At 42.6% G+C, this 21,851-nt stretch overlaps 1 protein-coding gene across 1 annotated transcript in view; it reads left to right on the top strand.

Annotated features, from left to right (window-relative positions):
- Positions 1–21,851, top strand: part of OBSCN (obscurin, cytoskeletal calmodulin and titin-interacting RhoGEF) — a 291,804-nt gene that overhangs the window by 127,791 nt on the left and 142,162 nt on the right. The window contains exons 50-59 of the mRNA XM_073329682.1: positions 691–785; positions 1,418–1,586; positions 3,260–3,526; positions 3,960–4,223; positions 5,151–5,414; positions 7,046–7,312; positions 10,898–11,164; positions 12,581–12,847; positions 13,882–14,148; positions 15,426–15,698. Coding sequence (XP_073185783.1) covers positions 691–785; positions 1,418–1,586; positions 3,260–3,526; positions 3,960–4,223; positions 5,151–5,414; positions 7,046–7,312; positions 10,898–11,164; positions 12,581–12,847; positions 13,882–14,148; positions 15,426–15,698 — 2,400 coding nt within the window. The remainder of the gene's footprint in view (positions 1–690; positions 786–1,417; positions 1,587–3,259; positions 3,527–3,959; positions 4,224–5,150; positions 5,415–7,045; positions 7,313–10,897; positions 11,165–12,580; positions 12,848–13,881; positions 14,149–15,425; positions 15,699–21,851) is intronic.

Here is a 21,851-nt window from a genome sequence, read left to right as displayed (position 1 = left end):
TGAGTTATGAGGAGAGGCTGAGGGAACTGGGATTGTTTAGTTTGCAGAAGAGAAGAATGAGGGGGGATTTGATAGCTGCTTTCAACTACCTGAGAGGTGGTTCCAGAGAGGATGGTTCTAGACTATTCTCAGTGGTAGAAGAGGACAGGACAAGGAGTAATGGTCTAAAGTTGCAGTGGGGGAGGTTTAGGTTGGATATTAGGAAAAACTTTTTCACTAAGAGGGTGGTGAAACACTGGAATGCGTTACCTACGGAGGTGGTAGAATCTCCTTCCTTCGAGGTTTTTAAGGTCAGGCTTGACAAAGCCCTGGCTGGGATGATTTAATTGGGGATCGGTCCTGCTTTGAGCAGGGGGTTGGACTAGATGACCTCCTGAGGTCCCTTCCAACCCTGATATTCTATGATTCTATGTTATATACACTTCCCCACACACTTTTTACAATCCACCTCAAACCAAGCTGATCCATTGTATGTTGAGCTTCCTCTGTGCCATGATTGTCATATGAACTTTATTTTCCAGGACATAATGATATTGACCACAATCTGACTGGCCAGAGTGAAATCCAAACTAACCAGATTTGATCCTAAGTTATGAGAGGTGAAAGGCTACAGAATTAGTTCATGGTACCAGCCAGTTACCACAGACTTTTCAGTTTTAATGCATTGTCTGTTTACCTCATATTCCCCAGCCCTGCCTGTACTTTTCAAGCAAGAACTAAAGAATGAGGAAGTTGCAGAAGGCGGATCAGTCACTCTGCGCTGCGAACTAACCAAAGCTGCTCCTGTGGAGTGGAAAATAGGGCACATTGTGGTCAAAACAAGTGACAAATATAAAATGAGACAGCAGGGTGCCATTGCAGAGTTGGTTATCCATGATGTAGAACTGAAGGATGCTAGAGATTATACCTGTGTGTCTGGGGATCAGAAGACAACAGCTGCTTTAACAGTACATGGTAAAAAAAAACCTGTCAATATTCAATACTAATATGAATACTAATTTTCTAGTATCACTCCTGAAACTCAAACTGTCAGACACTGGAATCATATAATGACTCGATATTAATTTGCAATTTCTCTGTTGCTTCTTCCATCCTACTTACTATTCATTTCTTTGTACGGGATAATACTTTGGGTCAGAATTCCTGGGCATTGCCAACCCACCCCTCAACAAGGAGAAAGTAAAGGAAGTTCCTTTCAGTTTTTCTCAAGCTCTTTCATCTTGTGTATTTTTCTCATTTTCTTCCACCTCCATTTCATCAGCTGACCCCAGCCAATTGTGATTCTTCCATAAGTGTTAACATCTGATCTATTGTGCCCTCAGCTCTACCTGCATGTTTCAAAAAAGAATTGAGGAACAAGGAAGCTACAGAAGGTGAAGCTGTCATTCTTCGCGGTGAGCTGACCAAAGCTGCTCAGGTGGAGTGGAAGAAAGGGCAAAAGGTGCTCGAAGCCAGTGAGAAATACAAAATGAGACAAGAAGGTGCCATAGCAGAGCTGGTGATCCACAATCTAGATTTGAAGGATACTGATGATTATACCTGTGTGTGTGGAGACCAGCAGACCACAGCTACCTTAACAATAAATGGTAAAAATAAACTGTCAGCTAATATACTATCAGTGATTATGCTGTTTTATTCTGCTGCCTCCTTAGAAACAAATTTGGAAATGAATCCTTGCTCTGTGTACACATTTCCTTAATCTGTTGTACTTCTGTCCACCTCATTCATTGCAACTCCTTTTGTTTGGAATAACTTTCCTAGGCTCTGAAGACATGGAGGTTGTTTATACAAAAAATCCTATCCTATCCCATCTTGCTTTATGTGACACATCCTAATGCTCCCTGTCCTTCCCTAAAGCATGGGTTTTTCCTTTCTTCTGACTCCTCCTTTTCTGGGCAGTATTCTTTCCCTGTCCTCCTTTCGTAGTCAACACTCATTATGCACGAGGCAGATTTGGGTGAAATTTGCATCATAAAAATTAGTTTAGCACTAGGGTTTTGTTCCTGTAGCCATTGTTTGTGTCTCATATGGATGTTTTTATTTTGGGATATGATTTCTGAGGAGATAAGTGAGAAGCCAACATTCTTTGGTCATGTTTTTGAGGCTTTCCCGTAGACCTCAATTTAAAGTCAGAAGTGTGTGATTTATGTTTTGCCATCTAGTTGCTTTCATTATTTTAGCTTGTAAGTTGTCTGAGAACTTATCGGTAGACCAGCCTCCAAGAGATCATGTCCATATAGATAGAATAGTAATATATCTAGCAGCGTAAATTGTCAATTCCATTAATGTAGGCACTACATCTCATTTGTAATGCTGAGATACTAGCCCATGTGGTTAATCGGGAACAATAGTCATGAATATGTTATCAGACATTGTTTAGAGGAGATTGTTTTCTTTAGAGGGTTGGTGAGACGTATCAAGGCAGATATCTGAAGAAGATAAATGAGGAATGCGTAAACAGAAAAGTCATATCCTGGGGAAGGAGGACAAGTTAGGGTTAAAAGTTCTGTGAAGTTTGGATTACTTCTCCGCTCATGGTGAGCCCGTTGGCCCTGAATGCATTTTTAAAAGAAGAACTAAAGAATGAAGAGAAAACCAAAGCAAGGAACCATGCCTCACAGTCAGCTGACCAAGGCAGCTCTAGTGGAGTGGAAAAAGGGGGCAGAAGGAATTGAAAGCAAGTGAGAAATACAAAATGAGACAGAAGGAGGCCATTAAGACAGCTAATGATCTCCAATCTAGGTGGAGGATACAAAGATTATGGTCTTAATGCTCCCCTTGCTGACACGAAAGATAGGTCCATCAATGGCTATTAGCCAAGATGGTCAGGGATGCAACCCCATATTCTGGATGTACCTAGCCTCTGATTGCCAGAAGCTGGGAGTGGATGACTGAGGATGGATCACTCAGTGATCGCCTTTTCTGTTCATTCCCTCTTAAGCATCTGCATTGGCCACTTGTTGGAAGACAGGATACTGGCCTGACCCAGTATGGCCGTTCTTATGTTATGTAAGTCAGGAGTAAAACTACTGAGGTCAGTAACGTTTCACAAATGTAAAACCAAACAAAACAATACAAGAATTCAGACATACATTTCAATTGGGATATAATATCACTTTTCACTTCTCTTCTGTTTCTCCGTTTCTCTCAAGCCCTATCCTCCTTCACTCTTTTCTTCTTTCCCCTCCACCTCCTTTTTTTCAACTACAGCAGCTAATTGCATCAGTTTGTAACACACTGTATATATTGCATCCTTCAGCTCTGCCTCCATCTTTCAAAGAAGAAATGTGCAATGAGGAAGCCACAGAAGGTGGAACAGTCACTCTGCACTGTGAGCTGACCAAGGTTGCTGCCCCAGTGGAGTGGAAGAAGGGGCACAGAGTGCTCAGACCGAGTGACAAGTACACAATGAGACAGGAAGGTTGCATTGTGGAGCTGGTGGTCCATGGTTTAGACCTGAAGGATGCTGGAGTTTACACCTGTGTGTGTGGAGACCAGAAGACCACAGCTGCCTTAACAGTGCATGGTAAAATAAATAGCTATGAGACACCACATGTATGCATTTTTATTTACTGTCTTATTATGACAGCAGTATTATTCCATTGCAAGCTCTTCCTTAGCTGGATTTTATTAGCTTGTTGTGTTCTTTTCCCATGGTTTTAGTTTGTCTTTTTACATGCCCTTATAATTTGCTTGCCTTACTCTTCCTATGGTTTATAATGGGGAAAAGAATTGTCTATATGCAAATGTTCTTAGCTACCTTTTCTCCTTCCATTTTACTTTATATCCTTCTTAAGGTCCTTGTCCATTTCCCACTGAAGCCAATGGGCGGCTTTCCATTGCATTCTATGGACATTGGACCAGGCCTTCATACTGTAGGATTCAACTTTCTCCCCAACACACCAGCCATCTGCCAGTGTGAACTTTCATGCATTCTCCATTCATTTTGTATTCTTCAGCCCTGCCTCCACTGTTCAAAGAAGAACTGAAGAGCTTGGAAGCTACAGAAAATGGAGCAGCCACTCTGCGCTGTGAGCTGACCAAGGCTGCTCCAGTGGAGTGGAAGAAAGGGCACAAAGTGCTCAAAGCCAGTGAGAAATACAAAATGAGACAAGAAGGTGCCATTGCAGAGCTGGCTATCTGCACTCTGGAGGTGAAGGACACCGGAGATTATACCTGCGTGTGTGGAGACCAACAGACCACAGCTACCTTAACAGTAAATGGTAAAAATAAACTGTCAGCTAATATACTATCAGTGATTATTCTGTTTTATTCTGCTGCCTCCTTTGCAACAAAATTGGAAATAAATCCTTGCTCTGTGTTCACATTTCCTTAATCTGTTTCACTGCTCTCCACCTCATTTACTGCAACTCCTTTTGTTTGGAATAACATTCCTTGGCTCTGAAGACATGGAGGTTGTTTATACAAAAAGATCCTATCCTATCCTGTCTCATTGTGCTTTATCCGACCACATCCTAATGCTCCCTGTCCTTCCCTGAAACATGGATTTTATCCTTTCTTCTGACTTCTTTTCTAGGCCATGTTCTTTTCCTGTCCTCCTTCCTTAGTTAACAGTTGTTATGCATGGGGCGGGTTTGACTGAAATTTGCACTATGGTTTGTTTCTATAGACCTTGTTTGTGTCTCCTGTGGGTGTTTTTATTTTGGGGTAAGATTCCTGAGAAGATAAGTGAGAAGCCAACATTCTCTGGGCATGTTTTAGAGGCTTTCCCATGCACCTCGATTTAAAACCAGAAGTGTGTGATTTATGTTTTGCTGTCTAGTTTCTTTCATTATTTTAGCTTGTAAGTTGTCTGAAAACTTATCGGTGGACCAGCCTCCAAGAGATCATGTCCATATAGATAGAATAAGATTACATCTAGCAGTGTAAGTTGTCAATAGGCACTACATCTCATTTGTAATGTTCTTGTGAGAGGTGAGGTTATTCATTAGGGACAGTAAGTAAAAACATGGTCAAACAGAACCAGGAGTTGCTTTCTTTTAAGGATTGGTGTGTCAGTCATATCAAAGCAGATATTAGAACAAGATAAATGAGAAATGTCTGAATGGAAATAGCATGAGAAAGGAAGAGAAATTAGGGTTCAAACTCTGGAATTTTGATGCCCACTTTGTCCATGTTGCATCCCTCAGCCTTGCCAGCACTTTTTAAAGAAGAACTAAAGAATGTGGAAGCTAAAGAAGGTGGAAATGCCACTCTGCACTGTGAGCTGACCAAGGCTGTTCCAGTAGAGTGGAAGAAAGGGCACAAGGTACTCAAAGCAAGTGAGAAATACAAAATGAGACTGGAAGGTGCCATTGCAGAGCTGGTTGTCCATGATCTAGATGAGAAGGATTCAGGAAATTATACTTGTGTGTGTGGAGAACATCAGACCACGGCTGCTTTAACAGTACATGGTAATAATATTTTGTCATGAACTATGTCTAATTTTTCTTATCACCTGCATCCTTGGTAGGAAAACTTGGCTCTGTGTCCACATTTCCTTTATCTGTCATGTCTGCTTCATTCACTGCAGCTCCATTTTTTTAGAATAACATTCCTTAGCTTTGATAAACTGGAGGCTACCTGTATAGAAAAATCCCATTCTGCATCCTCATGAACATCTAACACATCCAATTTCTGCCATTTCCTTTCCTAAAACACAACTCTGACAATTCTTTTGTCTTCCTTTTCTGGCATTTTCTTTCCCCGTCTGTCTACTATTTGTATAGGAAAATAAATACTACTCTGATCACAAGAATAATTTAGACAAAACATCTACTGTAAGAACTGTTTTGCACTAGGGTTCTGTTCCTGCAGCCATTGTCCATTCAGATGGCTTTGCTTTGAAGTCTGATTTTCTGAGGAGATAATGATGATTTCTTGATATGATCTTATTCTATTTTCACACTAATATAAAAATCAGGGGTCACATGGTTGAAGTTGGTACCTCAGTTTCAAACTAGTTTAAGTGGGAAATACATCACATCCAAGGAGTTTGGATTTAGGCCCATAGTTTGGACATGGGATTCAAATTTGGAATTTTGGTCTGACCCAACCTTTACATTTTAATGTTTTGTTTCTTTTCCAATTTGAGACTGTGCCCATTACAACTTGAAAGTTGAGATACTAATCCATGTAGTTAATCGGAGACAATAGTCATGAAAATGTTATCAGACATTGTTTAGAGGGGATTGTTATCTTTAGAGGGTGGGTGAGATGTATCAAGACAGATATCTGAAGCAGATAAATGAGGAACGTGTAAACAGAAAAATCATATCCTGGGGAAGGAGGACAAGTTAGGGTTAAAAGTTCTGTGGAGTTTGGATTACTCCTCTGCTCATGGTGAGCCCATCAGCCTTGAATGCATTTTTAAAAGAAGAACTAAAAAATGAAGAGAAAACCAAAGCAAGGAACCATGCCTCACTGTTAGCTAACCAAAGCAGCTCTAGTGGAGTAGAAGAAGGGGGCAGAAGGAACTAAAAGCAAGCGAGAAATACAAATGAAACAGAAGGGGGCCATTACAGAGCTAATTGTCTCGGATCCAGGTGGAGGATACCAAAGATTATGGTCTTAATGTTCCCCCTCCTGACGTGAAAGATAGGTCCATCAATGGCTATTAGCCAAGATGGTCAGGGATGCAACCCCATATTCTGGATGTACCTAGCCTCTGATTGCAGAAGCTGGGAGTGGATGACTGGGGATGGATCACTCAATGATCGCTTTTTCTGTTCATTCCCTCTTAAGCACCTGCATTGGCCACTGTTGGAAGACAGTATGGCTGTTCTTATGTTATGTAAGTCAGGAGTAAATCTGTTGAGGTCAGTGACGTTTCACTAGTGTAAAATCAGACTAAACAGTACAAGAATTCAGACATACATTTCAATTGGGATATAATATCACTTTTTACTTCTCTGCTGTTTCTCCGTTCCTCTCAAGCCCTATCCTCCTTCACTCTTTTCTGCTTTCCCCTCCACCTCCTGTTTTTTCAACTACAGCAGCTAATTGCCATCAGTTTGTAATGCAGTGTATATATTGCATCCTTCAGCTCTGCCTCCATCTTTCAAAGAAGAAATGTGCAATGAGGAAGCCAGAGAAGGTGGAACAGTCACCCTGCACTGTGAGCTGACCAAGGTCGCTGCCCCAGTGGAGTGGAAGAAGGGTCACAATGTGATCAGATCGAATGACAAGTACACAATGAGACAGGAAGGTTGCATTGTGGAGCTGGTGGTCCATGGTTTGGATCTGAAGGATGCTGGAGATTACACCTGTGTGTGTGGAGACCAGAAGACCACAGCTGCCTTAACAGTGCATGGTAAAAAGGAAAAGAAAATAATTTCTGAAGTATTTTTAATACCAGCTTTGCTTATTGAAATAATGTCATGGGATGCAAAGCTTGCTATTAAGGCTTGTACTCATACAGTAATGCTCCAGCACGCAACAACTATAAGGCTGGGGGACTCTGTTTAAAATAGCTCTCAATAATACTGTGCTAGAGTCCTCATGCATTTTAAACTGAGAAGATGTCTTAAGAGAAGGGATTAAAAGTCTCCTAAAATGAAAGAAGGATATGACTCATCATCCTTTTTAATTCTGAAAGTGACATGTTTTTATCTCTGTACATTATCTGGGCATCCTATATAAGTGCCTCTTGCAATTTCCCTGCGTCCCCTTCTGCTCTTTTAGGAATACTGCTTCTTATTGTTGTTATGTGAGAGGTGTGGTTTTATGCAAATTTTTGGCTGAATCCTGCATCCTTTGCTAGCTACCTTGAGATTCATTAAGAAGACTAGTATGAGCAAAGCCTTTGACCAATATTCCTTTCTGGTGTGCTGTATTCTGTACTTCCAGCCTGGGATGTATGTTTGTGACTCAGGTTCTCCTCCATTTACTTTGAATTGACCCTTGGTGTACTATAGTAATTTTTATTATGGACAGTCTTTTGTGATGGATCATGTTTGCAATTTAGGAGATATTAAACAGATCTAGAGCAATTCATTGTACAAGTACATCACACAAACCAAAAAACGCAGCCCAGGTGAACTGAATTGTTCACTGAGCTTCACAAACTCTTTGGCAAAACTGGGCCAAGTTTCAGACAAGCTTGCATCAGTTTTGGGCCAGGAATACAATTAAATCCGCAAGGGGAGCACAAGAGCATAGCCCAAATGGCCTAACAGAGTGGCCATGCAGCAAAAGGGAATTGCAACACAGAATCCTGTGCAGGCCCCAAGATGGGCCATGTAACTCTAATTTTGTCCGTAAAACCCTCCTTTAGGAAAAAATATTGAAATGCTTACTCCTTATTGCAGATGTTCAGATCAACTCTTCAGCCCCAAGAACTTTTCCAAGACCATGGGGCGGACCCAGCACATTTGTTACTTTTGTATCAATAAAAGCCTCCTGCCCCCTGTAGGTCCTGGTTCATGTTAAGAATGAGCAAAATACATAGCAAGAGCTGCTTCCTGAAATAGATACCTTCTGGTTCTGAAAATATGCACATTACCTCTTTGGGATCTACTACTGTAGATTCCTGAGGTCTTGACACACCAAAATAGTTCATTGTAGAGGGTTACAGAGTCCAAACTCTTTCTACATTGTCTCTCCCCCAAGAAAGCCCAGTTGTGGTATGATGCACGTTATGTTTTTATTTCATAGCCCTACCAGCACTTTTTAAACATGAGCTTCGGGATGAGGAGGCAGAAGAAGGTGGCACAGTCACACTGCAGTGTGAGCTTACCAAACCTAGTGCTCCTGTAGAGTGGAGGAAAGGAGCTACAACTCTCTACCCTGGACTGAAATATGAGATGAAGCGACAAGGGCCCATTGCTGAGCTGGTCATTCATGACTTAAAACTGGACGATACAGGAAAATATACCTGTGACTCTGGGGATCAACAGACAACAGCTGCAGTGACCATACATGGTAGGCAGAACATTGCAACAGTGGCCACATAAATGTGCTATGAAATAAGGTCCTTCGAATTTTGCTTTAGTTGCCTTGCTGCTGGTCCTCTATTCCAGTGTATGTTCTGCTGTGCTCTTGGTGTATTCATAGATTCATAGATACCAAAGTCAGAAGGGACCATTGTGATCATCGAGTCCGACCTCCTGCACAACGCAGGCCACAGAATCTCACCCACCCACTCCTGCCTATTCCACTGAAATCTGAATGGATTGTTCCCACAGATCTGGCACATGTGCCAGTCTTGGGGGTGAGGGGGTTGCCTGGCATACCTGAAATGTTTAAGCAGCAGCAAAGCAGTTAAACAATCTGGTGATGTAAAGGTACTGGTGCACCCAAGCCGTCTGAGTGAGTGAAGTTGACAGCAAATGAGAATTTGGTGAGCTCTTCTATAATGGCATTATAGCTACTGCTGTTTGTGGGGGTGACCCCATATTTAAAATGTTTCTCACGCTGAATGCTCCCAAGTGGATTTTTGTAACCCAAGCTGAAGTCCGTGGAGTTTCATTCATAATTAATTTGGTCCAACTTCAGATGTCGTCTGAATCCATAGGGCAGGGAATGACCACTACTAGTGAAATGGGTAAAAGTGCCATGTTTATGGGTTTGTGAAAATTGAAAGTTTTTTTTTAATTTTATTTTTGCTTCAAATTACTTTATGCAAATGAAAGGCAGTTTATGTGGCAGAATTAGCTGACTTTTCATCATGAGCAGCTGTTTTTTTTTATGGCGACAGGAAAATTTATTTGCAAAAATTGTTGGCCTTTTCAGCTCAAGAAGATTTTGCCCAGAAGGGAAAAGCTCTATCTGGTGAAAGAAACTTTGCTGTCAATCAAATATTGACTATAGCTACCATATAACTTAAGTGTTGATGAGAGAAAACCCAAAGATGAGTTATTTGTTGCTGAATTCCCTTTTCTTTTTCGAGCTGTTCTTTTTATTTTTTCATTAATAATAAGTGGTAGGACAGGCAGGTAGAGTTGTAGGAAACAGATATTTATTAAATGTTCTGAGTAGTCAGTGCTGCACACTGACGGTAGAGTTTGAATGCAATTAGTGTCGCTCGACTTGCCTGCCTGAGCCCCCGGTGTCATACTAAACTAGGTCCTTTCTGAAAGCTGAAACTTTCTCCAATTCCATTCGTATTACATTCATCTCCCATTGAACTAACCACTGTCACATTTTGAAACTTAACATTGCCTGTTATGCATTGGCTGAGAATTTATCTACTACTAGTATTATTTATTTATATTACTGTAGCCCTGGTCACAGACCAGGACCCCACTGTGCTTTGTGCTGTACAAACACAGAACAAAAAGATAGTCTCTGTCCCAAGTTTCAGAGTAGCAGCCGTGTTCGTCTGTATCCGCAAAAAGAAAAGGAGGACTTGTGGCACCTTACAGACTAACAAATTTATTTGAGCATAAGCTTTCATGAGCTACAGCTCACTTCATCGGATGCATTCGTTTACAATCTAAAGGAGAAGATTCTCTAAGCTAAACACAACAGGCTGTTGTAAATCTTAAAACCTGATAGGAGGGAAAGGGACCACATAGGAGGACAAATTCACTACCACTTCAGCCCTTGCTTTCAGGTACTGTGTTCTTCAAATGCAGCCTCTTCTGTTCTTGTAGAGATGCTTCCATAGAAAAGTCTGATCAGATTAGATCAGTGGCTCTCAGACTTGTTCATTTTGTGGACTACTTTGTGAGACAGATCTACTCATGAAGAAACTCTGCTCCTAATGCCACAGTCCTTCCCCCACCCCACCACCGTTTCTAGGTTCAGAAACGGTTCATGAAACAGACTGACAAGAAGTGGTCTACAGACCAGTGTTAGAGAAACCCTGGTTTAGCTTGTTCTTTATGGTCCCTGGTAGATATCTTCATCTGGGGACTAACATGCACTTAAAATATTTACCTCTCAATTTTTACAGCCCTGCCCATTGTATTTAAGCAACCCCTTCAGAATCAGGAGGCTGAAGAAGGAGGTACAGCCACATTACATTGTGAGCTGTCAAAACCAAAAGTTCCAGTGGAATGGAGGAAAGGAGGCCTGGGGCTGCAGCCTAGCAATAAGTATGAAATGAAACAGAGGGAATGCATTGTGGAGCTCTTAGTACATAATCTCCAAGTCGAAGATACAGGAGAATACAGCTGTGATATTGGGGAACAGGAAACAAAGGCTTCTTTATATGTGAAAGGTAGGTGATGAGAGTCCCTCGCTGACTTCGCTCCTGAAACAATTGATTTGCTTCAGCACACAAAAGTAACATGATTGAATTATATAATTTTGGGGTATAATGATTTTTTCCCTTCAATCTTATTGATTTTCTTTAAAAATAAAGTCGCCCGGCACCATTATCCTGAAGGGAACAGTGGTATGGAAGAGGAGATGGTACTTTATTTTAAGAGATCGTATTTGTTTTTAGGAGCTGGGACAGGGTCGGGCCAGACAGCTACAGGAGTGTGCTCCTATTGGATTCTGGGAAGGTGTAGGAGCCTCCCGCAGTACAGGAGAGTGCTGGAAGGCAGATATATTAGCCCCAGGATAAGCAGGTCCCTTTTCCCTTGGTAGCTGAACAGGGGTTACTCTAAGTTAATTAGGACATCTGGGGCCAATCAAGGGCCTGCCAGAACCTGTTAAAAGCCTTCCCTCCAGCCAGATAGGGCATGCAATAGGAGCTGAGTGGGGAGGGCAAGCTACTGGAGCGCTGGGCAGTGTAGAGGCTGACAAGCATTAGGAGAGAAGCCACGCAGGTACAGAGGTGAAGAGTGGGAGAATCCCTGCCTAACAGGGTGGATGGCCCTTCTGGGCTCCAGAGGTCTGAGGGAAGAGACCCTGCCAGAGCGGAGAGATTGAACCGAGTGTCTGGTCTGTTGCCACCATGACCAGAGGGGCTACCAGAGACTGAGGGGCTCTCCTTCCTTCCCCCCCGCCCCATCAGGGAGGGACCCTGCTCTGACAGGGTGTGGACAGTAAACCCAGGGGCATGGGGAAAATTCTGAGGGAAAAGAGGAATACCCCAGCCCGCCGCTAAATGGAAGCGTGGGACCCACAGAGGCAGAGAGGAAGCTCTGTCACAGAGCACTTGAGTGTTGCTTGTAACATGAGTAACTTTCCCATACATTTGGGAAGAGTTTGAGAGGGAAGCTCCGCAATGATTCAACTTAATGTCACTGGACATTTGTCTTGATGCACCACTGATGTCCTCTCCAATATTAAACAAAAACAAAGTTCTCCATCTAGTAACTGGAATGAGACCAATGTGGGACTTTCCCAGGGTCTGGCCCTAGGAAGATTCATTTCTGAATACAGACATATCTCTGGGATCGGTTCAAAGTTAATTTAGCTCAAAGAACTCAACCAAGGGAAGACGTAAGGTCAAAGAGTACTTGAAGGAAACTTCAGAATTGCAGACAGCCTCTTTTGAAGATAATGGAATCAGTTACCATTATAATGTACAAGTTGGCAGTATACGTTCTATGATAGTGACTTTGGGGGGTATTTTTAAAAATCAGGCGCTACCTTTCCCACAACGTCAGTGTCTGGTTATGTTAACAGGTACTTGATTTGGGGTTAAATAAAAGCCCCTGTTTTTTTTTTCATTTCCTTTTAGCCCTCCCAGTTCTTTTCAAAAAAGAGCTCAAGGACAAGGAAGTGGAAGAAGGAGCTACAGTAAAACTCCAGTGTGAGCTGACAAAGGCCGCGGCTTCTGTGCAATGGAGGAAAGGCACCATAGACCTCTTTCCATGTGCCAAATATGAAATGAAATTAGATGGTCTCATAGCTGAACTTGTGATCCATAACACAGAACCAGAGGACACGTCGGATTACACCTGTGATACTGGAGATCAACGGAGCACAGCCAACCTCAGAGTGAATGGTTAGCATCACCCTAAATGGGGCACAATTTAAAAACATGATCAGTGACATGTTAGAGAAGTTACTCTGAATTTCTTCGTGAATACAACAAATTAGTAATAAGTTGAATAAGAGAAAAGCAGATGCAGAACCACGAATCAGAATGCACAAAAGTGGATTGTGGAGGGACATTTTTAGAATGCCTGTTAGGATGCATAATTCACTGCATATAAATGACCTCCATGTGTCCCTTAACAGTTGCAAGAAAATTCACACTGGATGAAGATTCCATGATTTTAACAAATGTTAATTTTTCAGATCTGGTAGTTTGGGTTATTTTCTAGTCCAGTGCAGTAATAGAATCATCATGCATAAGCAAGTTATAGAATCACTTTGATTACCTACTGATTTTCGTCTTTAATAAACTGCAGTGAAAGGCATGAGCATTTAAACAAAACAAAAATAAAGTGGGTGGCTAGTCACATAATTAACTACCCTCCCAACAGTTCAGTGGCTGTTGTCCAAGTAGTTGGATGGAATTTGTTCTCGTACAATAGTGCTACATCTTCTGCGAGGGATTATTGTTGCGAGTCTAAGGATTTTGGAAAGACAGTGATGCAACAGAATGTGTGTTTAAGGCCTGATTCTCCTCTTTCTCAAGTTGATGTAAATCAGGAATAACTCCATTGAAGTCAATGGAGTTACACTGGTGTTAGTAAGAAGAGTATACTCTGTATTTAGAATGAATGCCAATAGTGCATCCTAACTCCTAATGCTATCTTCTACATCACAAGAAGGCTCATAATAGAGCTCCTTCTGATAAAGAAACGCTGAACTTTGTGTGCAATAAAACCTTGAGGGAAATTGCACTGAAATTGCCTTTCTTTATATACTGGGATCACAAGTGGTTTATTTACCTCTGACATTATTAAATGCATATTTGTTCTGCAGCATGAGGCCACAGGCAGCCAGCCTCCTTGTGTGTAGCTGGGTTCATCTTTCTACATATAAGCACATAGCTAATGGATTGTCTATTGACTGTTCTTGACTCCACAGCCATTAAACCTCTGTTCAAGCAACAGCTAAAGAATGAGGAAGTGGAAGAGGGAGGAATGGTCAAGCTACGCTGTGAGGTCACAATAATTAATGCTGTAGTAGAGTGGAGGAAAGATGGCAGGGTGCTTCAGTCAAGTTCCAAGTATGGAATCAGACAGGATGGGACCATTCATGAGTTATGTATTCAACACCTGGAGCCTAAAGACACCGGCGAGTATTCCTGCATTGCTGGGGATGAGACAACCTCTGCAATGCTGACTGTGAAAGGTAAGAGCCTTTTACTGTGCGGTTGCTTTTCAGTACAAGATGGTGAGATTTCACAACATCATAATAGTTACTGCATATAATACAGTGTTTCATCTTCAAAAAATGATTAAAAGAGTTGTCACAAGGTAATAGAGTATGGCAAGTGTGAAGTTACTGAAGTGTTACTACGAGAGACAGAGTTTTCTTGTGGGTTCATCCAAGACCTTGGAACCAACTCCCACAGTTTCTGAAAACTACCTCCCACCTCACTACTTTCCATGCCAAGTTCAAGTCAAGCTTCTTTGACATTGCTTTCAATAATATAAACACATAATCTGGAGAAGAGAAGACTGAGAGGGGACATAACCGTTTTCAAATACATAAAAGTTTGTTATGAGGAGGAGGGAGAAAAATTGTTCTTCTTAATCTCAGAGGATAGGACAAGAAGCAACGGGCTTAAATTGCAGCAAGGGCGGTTTAGGTTGGACATAAGGAAAAACTTCCTAACTGTCAGTGTGCTTAAGCACTGAAATAAATTGCCTAGGGATGTTGTGGAATCTCCATCATTGGGGATTTTTCAGAGCAGGTTTGACAAACACCAGTCAGGGATGGTCTAGATCAGTGGTTCTCAAAGCCGGTCCGCCGCTTGTTCAGGGAAAGACCCTGGTGGGCCGGGCCGGTTTGTTTACCAGCAGCATCCGCAGGTTCGGCCAGTCACGGCTCCCACTGGCCGCGGTTTGCTGCTCCAGGCCAATGGGGGCTGCGGGAAGTGGCATGGGCCAAGGGATGTTCTGGCCGCCCTTCCTGCAGCCCCCATTGGCCTGGAGCGGTGAACCGTGGCCAGTGGGAGCCACCGTCGGCCGAACCTGCGGACGCAGCAGGGAAACAAACCGGTCCGGCCCGCCGGGGGCTTTCCCTGAACAAGCGGTGGACCGGCTTTGAGAACCACTGGTCTAGATAATACTTAGTCCTGCCTTGAGTGCAGGGGACTGGACTAGATGACCTCTCGAGGTCCCTTCCAGTCCTATGATTTTATGATAGCACATGGTGCGCTATTTTAAAAGAGGCACATACAATTTTATCCTTGGAGAGAGGAAGAGAGAGAGAACCACATGTGAAAGATGTTAGCCATGTCACTTAATGCACCTGGAAAGTACTCAGATACCAATGTGATGGACATGTTATAAGAACCCACATAAAACAGAACAGTTTTCTAGAATTATGATGAGCTGCTCTTGCGATTTTGGTCCATGTGCAGCCATTTATTCTTTCACTAATGGACATTGCAACATTTGTAGAGCCTGATGTGACCATAGTCAGTGGCCTGAAGAGCGTGGTGGTGTTTGAAGAGGAAGATGCTATGTTTCAGTGCTGGGTTTCACATGACAACGCAAGGGATGTGGAGTGGAAGCTAGAGGATGTTGCACTGCAGAGCAATGAAATGAATGAGATCTCTGTTGAAAAAGGCAAGATTCACACACTTAGGCTGAGGAAAACCACCCAGCAGGATACGGGCACCATCACTTTCAGAGTGGGACCCTACGTGTCCACAGCAGAGCTCACAGTAAAAGGTAACAAGATCCATGGCCTGAGTGAGAAGCTGATGTGGGTAGAGTGCAGCTTCTCAAGGTGTCATCCATATACAGTAATGGCAGTACTGTTATCAAATGAAATTACCAAGGATGATTAGGATCAGGATTTTGATAGAACCTTCTTCTCTCCATTTCATAGTGCCATTCTCTCCCTGAATGCCCCTTCATAGCTGCAAAGAAATTTGCACTTGCAAAATCAAACCGTATTCCCTTCCTGTACTTATTAATCATGACATTGAGCCAGCCAAAATACTGATTAATGCTTCATTACAATATGATATTTTAAGAGATGTTGTCAAGTAGCTGAGGTCCAAAAGGCAGGCTTTTGCTTCAAAAATAGCCTTACAAAACCTGCATAGAAGTTAAAACACTTTTTAGTATTTAAACGTTCCATTGCATCATTTGCACGCCAGTTATTATGTTGACATAGCATTGTAAGGGGCTCAGAGCTGAGTGGTTGACAATGTACTGCCAAAGGCAGAATCTTGAAAACTAGACTAGGGTAATTACAAGCTCCTGCAATTCCATCCTCCATATATTTATAATTTCAGTACCGCTTCCAGTCTTTAAAGAGATTCTCAAGAACGCAGAATTGGAGGAGGATGCTACAGCCACTCTGGAGTGCGAGGTCTCTCAGCCCAATGTATCAGTGGAGTGGCGGAAGGGCTCCCAGGTGATTTCTCCGAGCTCCAAATATGAAATCAGGAAAGAGGGGACAATCCATACATTAAAGATTTATAATTTAAAGCCAGAAGATTCGGGCAAATACACTTGTGATAACAGAAATCAGCAAACTACAGCCATTTTAACTGTCAAAGGTAGGTTTTTGAATGATTTTTAAAGGACGTATTTGTTCTAGTTAACAAGCACAGTCCTACTTCTATCAGATGCACTGGGACAGAGTTGGTCCTTTGAATTCGGGGGAGCTATTCTGATTTATACTGCTGAGGTTCTAGACCTCTGTTTTTAGTAGTTACGTTATTTCCACTGGATGTTGCATATGAAAGTGGTAATGGCCCCATAATGAATTCTCTCTGTGAACATCTACAAAAATTATGGAAATTTGTTACTGTGTATGTACATCCGCTTTCATATCTTATTTGGTTACTATCATAACTTTTAAAGTGAGGGACTAGTAGGTTCTGGCTACAGAGCTAGTTTTACTCTGAGTAAATGTTTGCAAACTACTCCAGTACATCTCTGTCAATGAACTTCATTCCTGACTTGAGAGGCCCCCTTCTAGTCCAGCTCTGGGCCTCAACCCTGGTCACAGATTCATAGATTTTAAGGCCAGAAGGGACCATTTAGTCTGACTTCCTGCATAACACTGGCCATAGAATTTCACCGTCACACTCTATTGAGCCCAGTGATGATTCTGTCACCTCAGTCCTGACATTCAGAGTTCTCTGTTGCATTGGCCTTAGTCAATATACACCAAAAAAAGGATTATGCAAGGTAAGATAATGGTGCTGATGCTGCTCTCTCTTACACCAGCGTAAATCAAGAACTCCACTGAAGTCAATAGAATTACACTGATGTAAAAAGCGATATGATCACTGTTAATAGCTTTAGCTAGACACTGGAAGTCAATGGGAGATGCTAGAGATCAGCACTAGTGAAAGTCAGACCCAAGGTGTCTAAAGTGGACACCCAAACATTGAGACACCCTAGATTAGTGAATTCTTTTGAAGTAACTGGCCTAAATGGCTTGTCTATGCTCACATAGTAAAACACTGTTAGACGAATATTAGAAACCAGATAATCTGATTCTCATCCACCTGTCTCCACCACTAAACTACAGCGCCACAAAGGCCAATCACCTAAACCCTTAATGTTTCCTCTTCTTAAAATAGAAATAATATTTCAGTGGGGAAAATTTCCATATCCAGATTGCAATATTATTATTAATATTTTGGGCCAAGAGTGAGTAACACATACCATTTTGACTCAAATGTGTGATATGGAATCATAGAAATGAAGGTTGGAAGGGAACTCAAGCGGTCATCCAGCCCAGCCCCCTGCACTAAGGCAGGACCAAATATACATAGACCATTCCTGACAAGAGTTGGTCTAACCTGTTCTTAAATATATCCAATGATGGAGATTTGACAACCGCCTTTGGAAGCATATTCCGTTACTTAACTGACTGTACAGTTAGGGTAGGTCTACACAGCAATTAAACGCCTTCAGCTGGCCCTTGTCAGCTGACTCGGGCTTGTGAGACTCAGACTGCAGGCCTATCAAATTGCTATATAGACATTCAAGCTAGGACTGGAGCCCAAGCTCTAGGACCCCAGCAATAGGGGAAGGTCCCAGAGTCCAGGCTCCAATGTATAGCTAAAGCTATTAACAGTGATCATATCATTTTTACATCTGTGTAACTCTATTGACTTCAGTGGAGTTCTTGATTTACATTGGCATAAGAGAGAGCAGTATCACCTCCATTATCTTAGTGTCACCCACACATTTTATAACAATACTTGTCACTCCATTATCCATGTCATTAATGAAAATATTGAATAGTACCAGGACTGATCCCTTTGGGAGTCCACTAGATATGTCCTGTCAGTTTGACAGCAAACCGTTGATAGCTACTCTTCGAGTATGGACTTTCAACCACTTGTGCATCCACTTTATAGTACTTTCATCTGGACCACATTTCCCTAGTTTGCTTATGAGAATGCCTTGTGAGACTATATCAAAAGTCTTACTAAAATCAAGATATATCCTGTCTACTGCTTCCCCCATTCACATGGCCAATAACCCTCTCCAAGAAGGAAATTAGGTTGGTTTGGCTTGATTTGTTCATGACAAATCCGTGTTGGCTGTGACTTATTACTCTGTTGTTTTCTTCTAGGTGCTCACAAATTGATTAATAATTTGTTCCAGTATCTTTCCAGGTATCAAAGTTAGGCTGGCTTGTCTCTAGTTGACTGTGTATTCGTTGTTCCCTTTTTTTTAAAATAGGTACTATGTTTGCCCTTTCCAGTTCTCTGGGACCTCATGTATCCTCCATGAGTTTGGCCAGAGATTCCCAAACTGTGGGGCGTGCTCCACTAGGGAACATGGAGGAATGTTTGGGGGAGATGTGGTTGCGGCTTGGGCCAGCCCCCATGGGTGACGGGGAGGGAGCACTACCCAGCTCCTCTTCTGGCCCTGGCTGCTGGCCCCGTCCCCGGGACTCCAGCTGCTGGCCAGCCTCTGGCCCCAACTCTTTAACCTGTTCTTTCCCTATTCTGACTTGTGTTCCTTCCCCATTATTGTTAATATTATTTGTGTTAAGTATCTGGTCACAATTAACTGTTTCAGTGGAGACTGAAGCAAAAAAGGCATTAAACACCTCATCCTTTTTGGTGTCATCCATTATTAGTTCTCTTTCCCCACTAAGTAATGGACCTACAACTTTTCATCTTCTCTGTCTTGCCTCTAAGGTATTTATAGGATCTCTTCTTACTACCTTTTATGTCCCTTGCTAGGTGTAATTCATTTCGTGCCTTAGTCTTCCTGATTTTGTCCTTACATACTTGTGCTATATTTTTGTATTCATCCTTTGCGATGTGTCCACGCTTCCACTTTTTGTAGGATTCTGTTATGATTTTCAAGTCATTATAGAACTTCTCATACAGCCGCATTGGCTTCTTGTTATTCTTCCTATTTTTCCTTCTTATCGGGATAGTTTGCTATTGCATCTGTATTATTTTACCTTTAGTATTAGATATGCTACAACAAAGAGTCAGTCTCAAAGTTCAAGAGAAATGAAATGTTTCCAATTTCACATGGAAATTTTCCCCGTGAAAAGTGTTCACTAGTTTTGCCCGACTATAATATTAACTCCAGATTCCAACTGTTGCTTGTGATACCAAGCAAATCCAAATGCAGTTGTACTGTGAGGGGATGTACTGAATGGCATGATACTTGACCCTATTTTTTTCCTCTATGGAACCTAGCCATTCCAGCACTTTTTGAACAAAAACTCCAGAGCCAAGAAGCTGAGGAGGGCTCCCCTGTCACCCTACATGCTGAGCTCTCCAAACCCAATGCCCCAGTGAAATGGAGAAAGGGTTCAGTCCTGCTCCAAGCTAGTGCCAAGTACGAGATGAGACAGAAGGGATCTGCCGTGGAACTCCTGATTCATGACTTGCAGCTGAAAGACTCTGGAGACTACACTTGTGATTCTGGCGATGAGCAGACTACAGCGTCCTTGTTGGTAAAAGGTGACAGAAACATTATTTCTCCTAATTGTAGCTATTTCTAGTTTAGTTTAAATGTAGCAGTCATATTACTGGGATGGAAGACCAATCAATTATGAAGCATGTTAACCAAGGAATGCTGCTACCTGTCCAGTGATCATGTGGTCACCAAAAGCTTTGGTAGTGTGATAAGATTGATAGTGATTGAGCTAGACCAACCAGCCAGTCTTACGGATCTAGCTAGACATCAATCCAGGTGGCACTCAATCTGTGAGGAGGCTACATCCCTTTGGGATTTTCCTGAATTATGGAAAAGGATAAATGTGTCAGTGCTCCACATGATGCTAGGCTCAGGGACACTGGACCAGTGAGCCCAGTCCCCCTGAGCTGAACGCTGTTAAGTGTCATGCGTTTCTCATGACACTCACTGCAGCCCCCACTCCACACCACATGCTAGCCTGCCTTCCTGCAGTCCAGCTGGGTTCCCATGCGTCCAGTTGTGCTGAAGGCAGAGAGATGACATTCTGGGGCTGTTGTGTCACTTGTTCTGCAAGCAGCTTGTCTGTTACACAGCCCCACCAACTGTTCCCTGGTCCTCTGCTGGCTCCATGGAGCAGTGGCCAGGAGGAGGGAGCAGTGCAAAAGGTGAGAGCAGTCCACTCTCCTGTCCCCACCGGCAACCCCCGAACACAGCTGCCCCAAAACCTCACCCCAGCCATTACCCAGCTGCCTCTCAGAGGCAACCATCCCTCCTCAGATACACCCCAGGCACCTCCAGAAGCCACCCTCCCCTCTTACAGGCAGCCACCTTCCATCCCTATTAGCTCTCCATACACACTCAGAACCATATTTCCTGCCCATGCAAATCTCCCCTTTCACTGTGGAGCCACTAGCGCATAATAACAGGCTGAACCAAAACTCGGGAGCTGAGCCCCCAAACTTTGTGATGTTCCAAACCAAAACCCAAAAGCTCATCTCTGAATCATACAGATGTACCCATCTATGCTCTAAATCAATACAAATAATTCTAGTTCTCCTTTCTTTCTGGAGTTTGATTTTGAAAGCTGGGCAGATTAAAGGAAGATGCCCATTTCCTCATTTGTGCATTCAAATAAAAAAAAACCCTAAATCCCTAGCTGAGGCATCTAAGTTCCACCTTGAGCACCCAAATGGAGAATTAGGTGTCAAACTTCAGTGCTCACGTTTTAAAATGGGCTCCTGCTACTGGGCACTGTGAGATGCTGCTAAGGTCATCCTTGATTTCAGCTGGAGTTGTTGCGATTCAGCACCTCTGAAAATCAAGCGCTCTACATTTGTTCCCCATGTGGGGTTTTAAAAATGTATTTTGCAACATGAGCTAAAGAAATATCTTACAGGGTGCCATGATTTCATGTAAACTCCACTTAGACTTACCAGTCTATGAAGGCTTCCAAGAGACTGCTGCTAATGGTGATGTAAAAGGAATTAGTACATTGTGTCTGTCGGTGTGTAATTTTGGTGGGGAAACGAGTCAAAATGTTCACAACTGTATATGAAAAATAGAAGACCAGCTGTAAAGCAGGGGCAAGTTCATATCAGAAAGTCAGGAAAAGACAGTCACTAATGAAGTGCAAATGTGTTTCCCTGTTTATCTTTGTTTAGCTTTGCCAGTACTTTTTATACGACCACTCCAGAGCCAGCAAGCAGAAGAGGGTGGCATCATCACCCTGAGCTGTGAGGTCTCTCAATCCAATGCCCCCGTGCAATGGAAGAAAGCAGGGAAAGTTCTGCAACCAAGTGACAAGTACGAGATGAAACAAACTGGCCCTGTCACTGAGCTGACAATCCATAACCTGAATGAGGCTGATGCTGGGGAATACACCTGTGATACAGGAGACCAACAAACCACAGCAGCTGTATATGTGAAAGGTAGGATTTGAACTCCTTTTTGGTCAATACCGTT

This window comes from Lepidochelys kempii, chromosome 2 (assembly GCF_965140265.1).
Source record: "Lepidochelys kempii isolate rLepKem1 chromosome 2, rLepKem1.hap2, whole genome shotgun sequence".
Classification (NCBI taxonomy): Eukaryota; Metazoa; Chordata; order Testudines; family Cheloniidae; genus Lepidochelys; species Lepidochelys kempii.
This window is presented reverse-complemented; position numbering and strand designations above follow the sequence as displayed.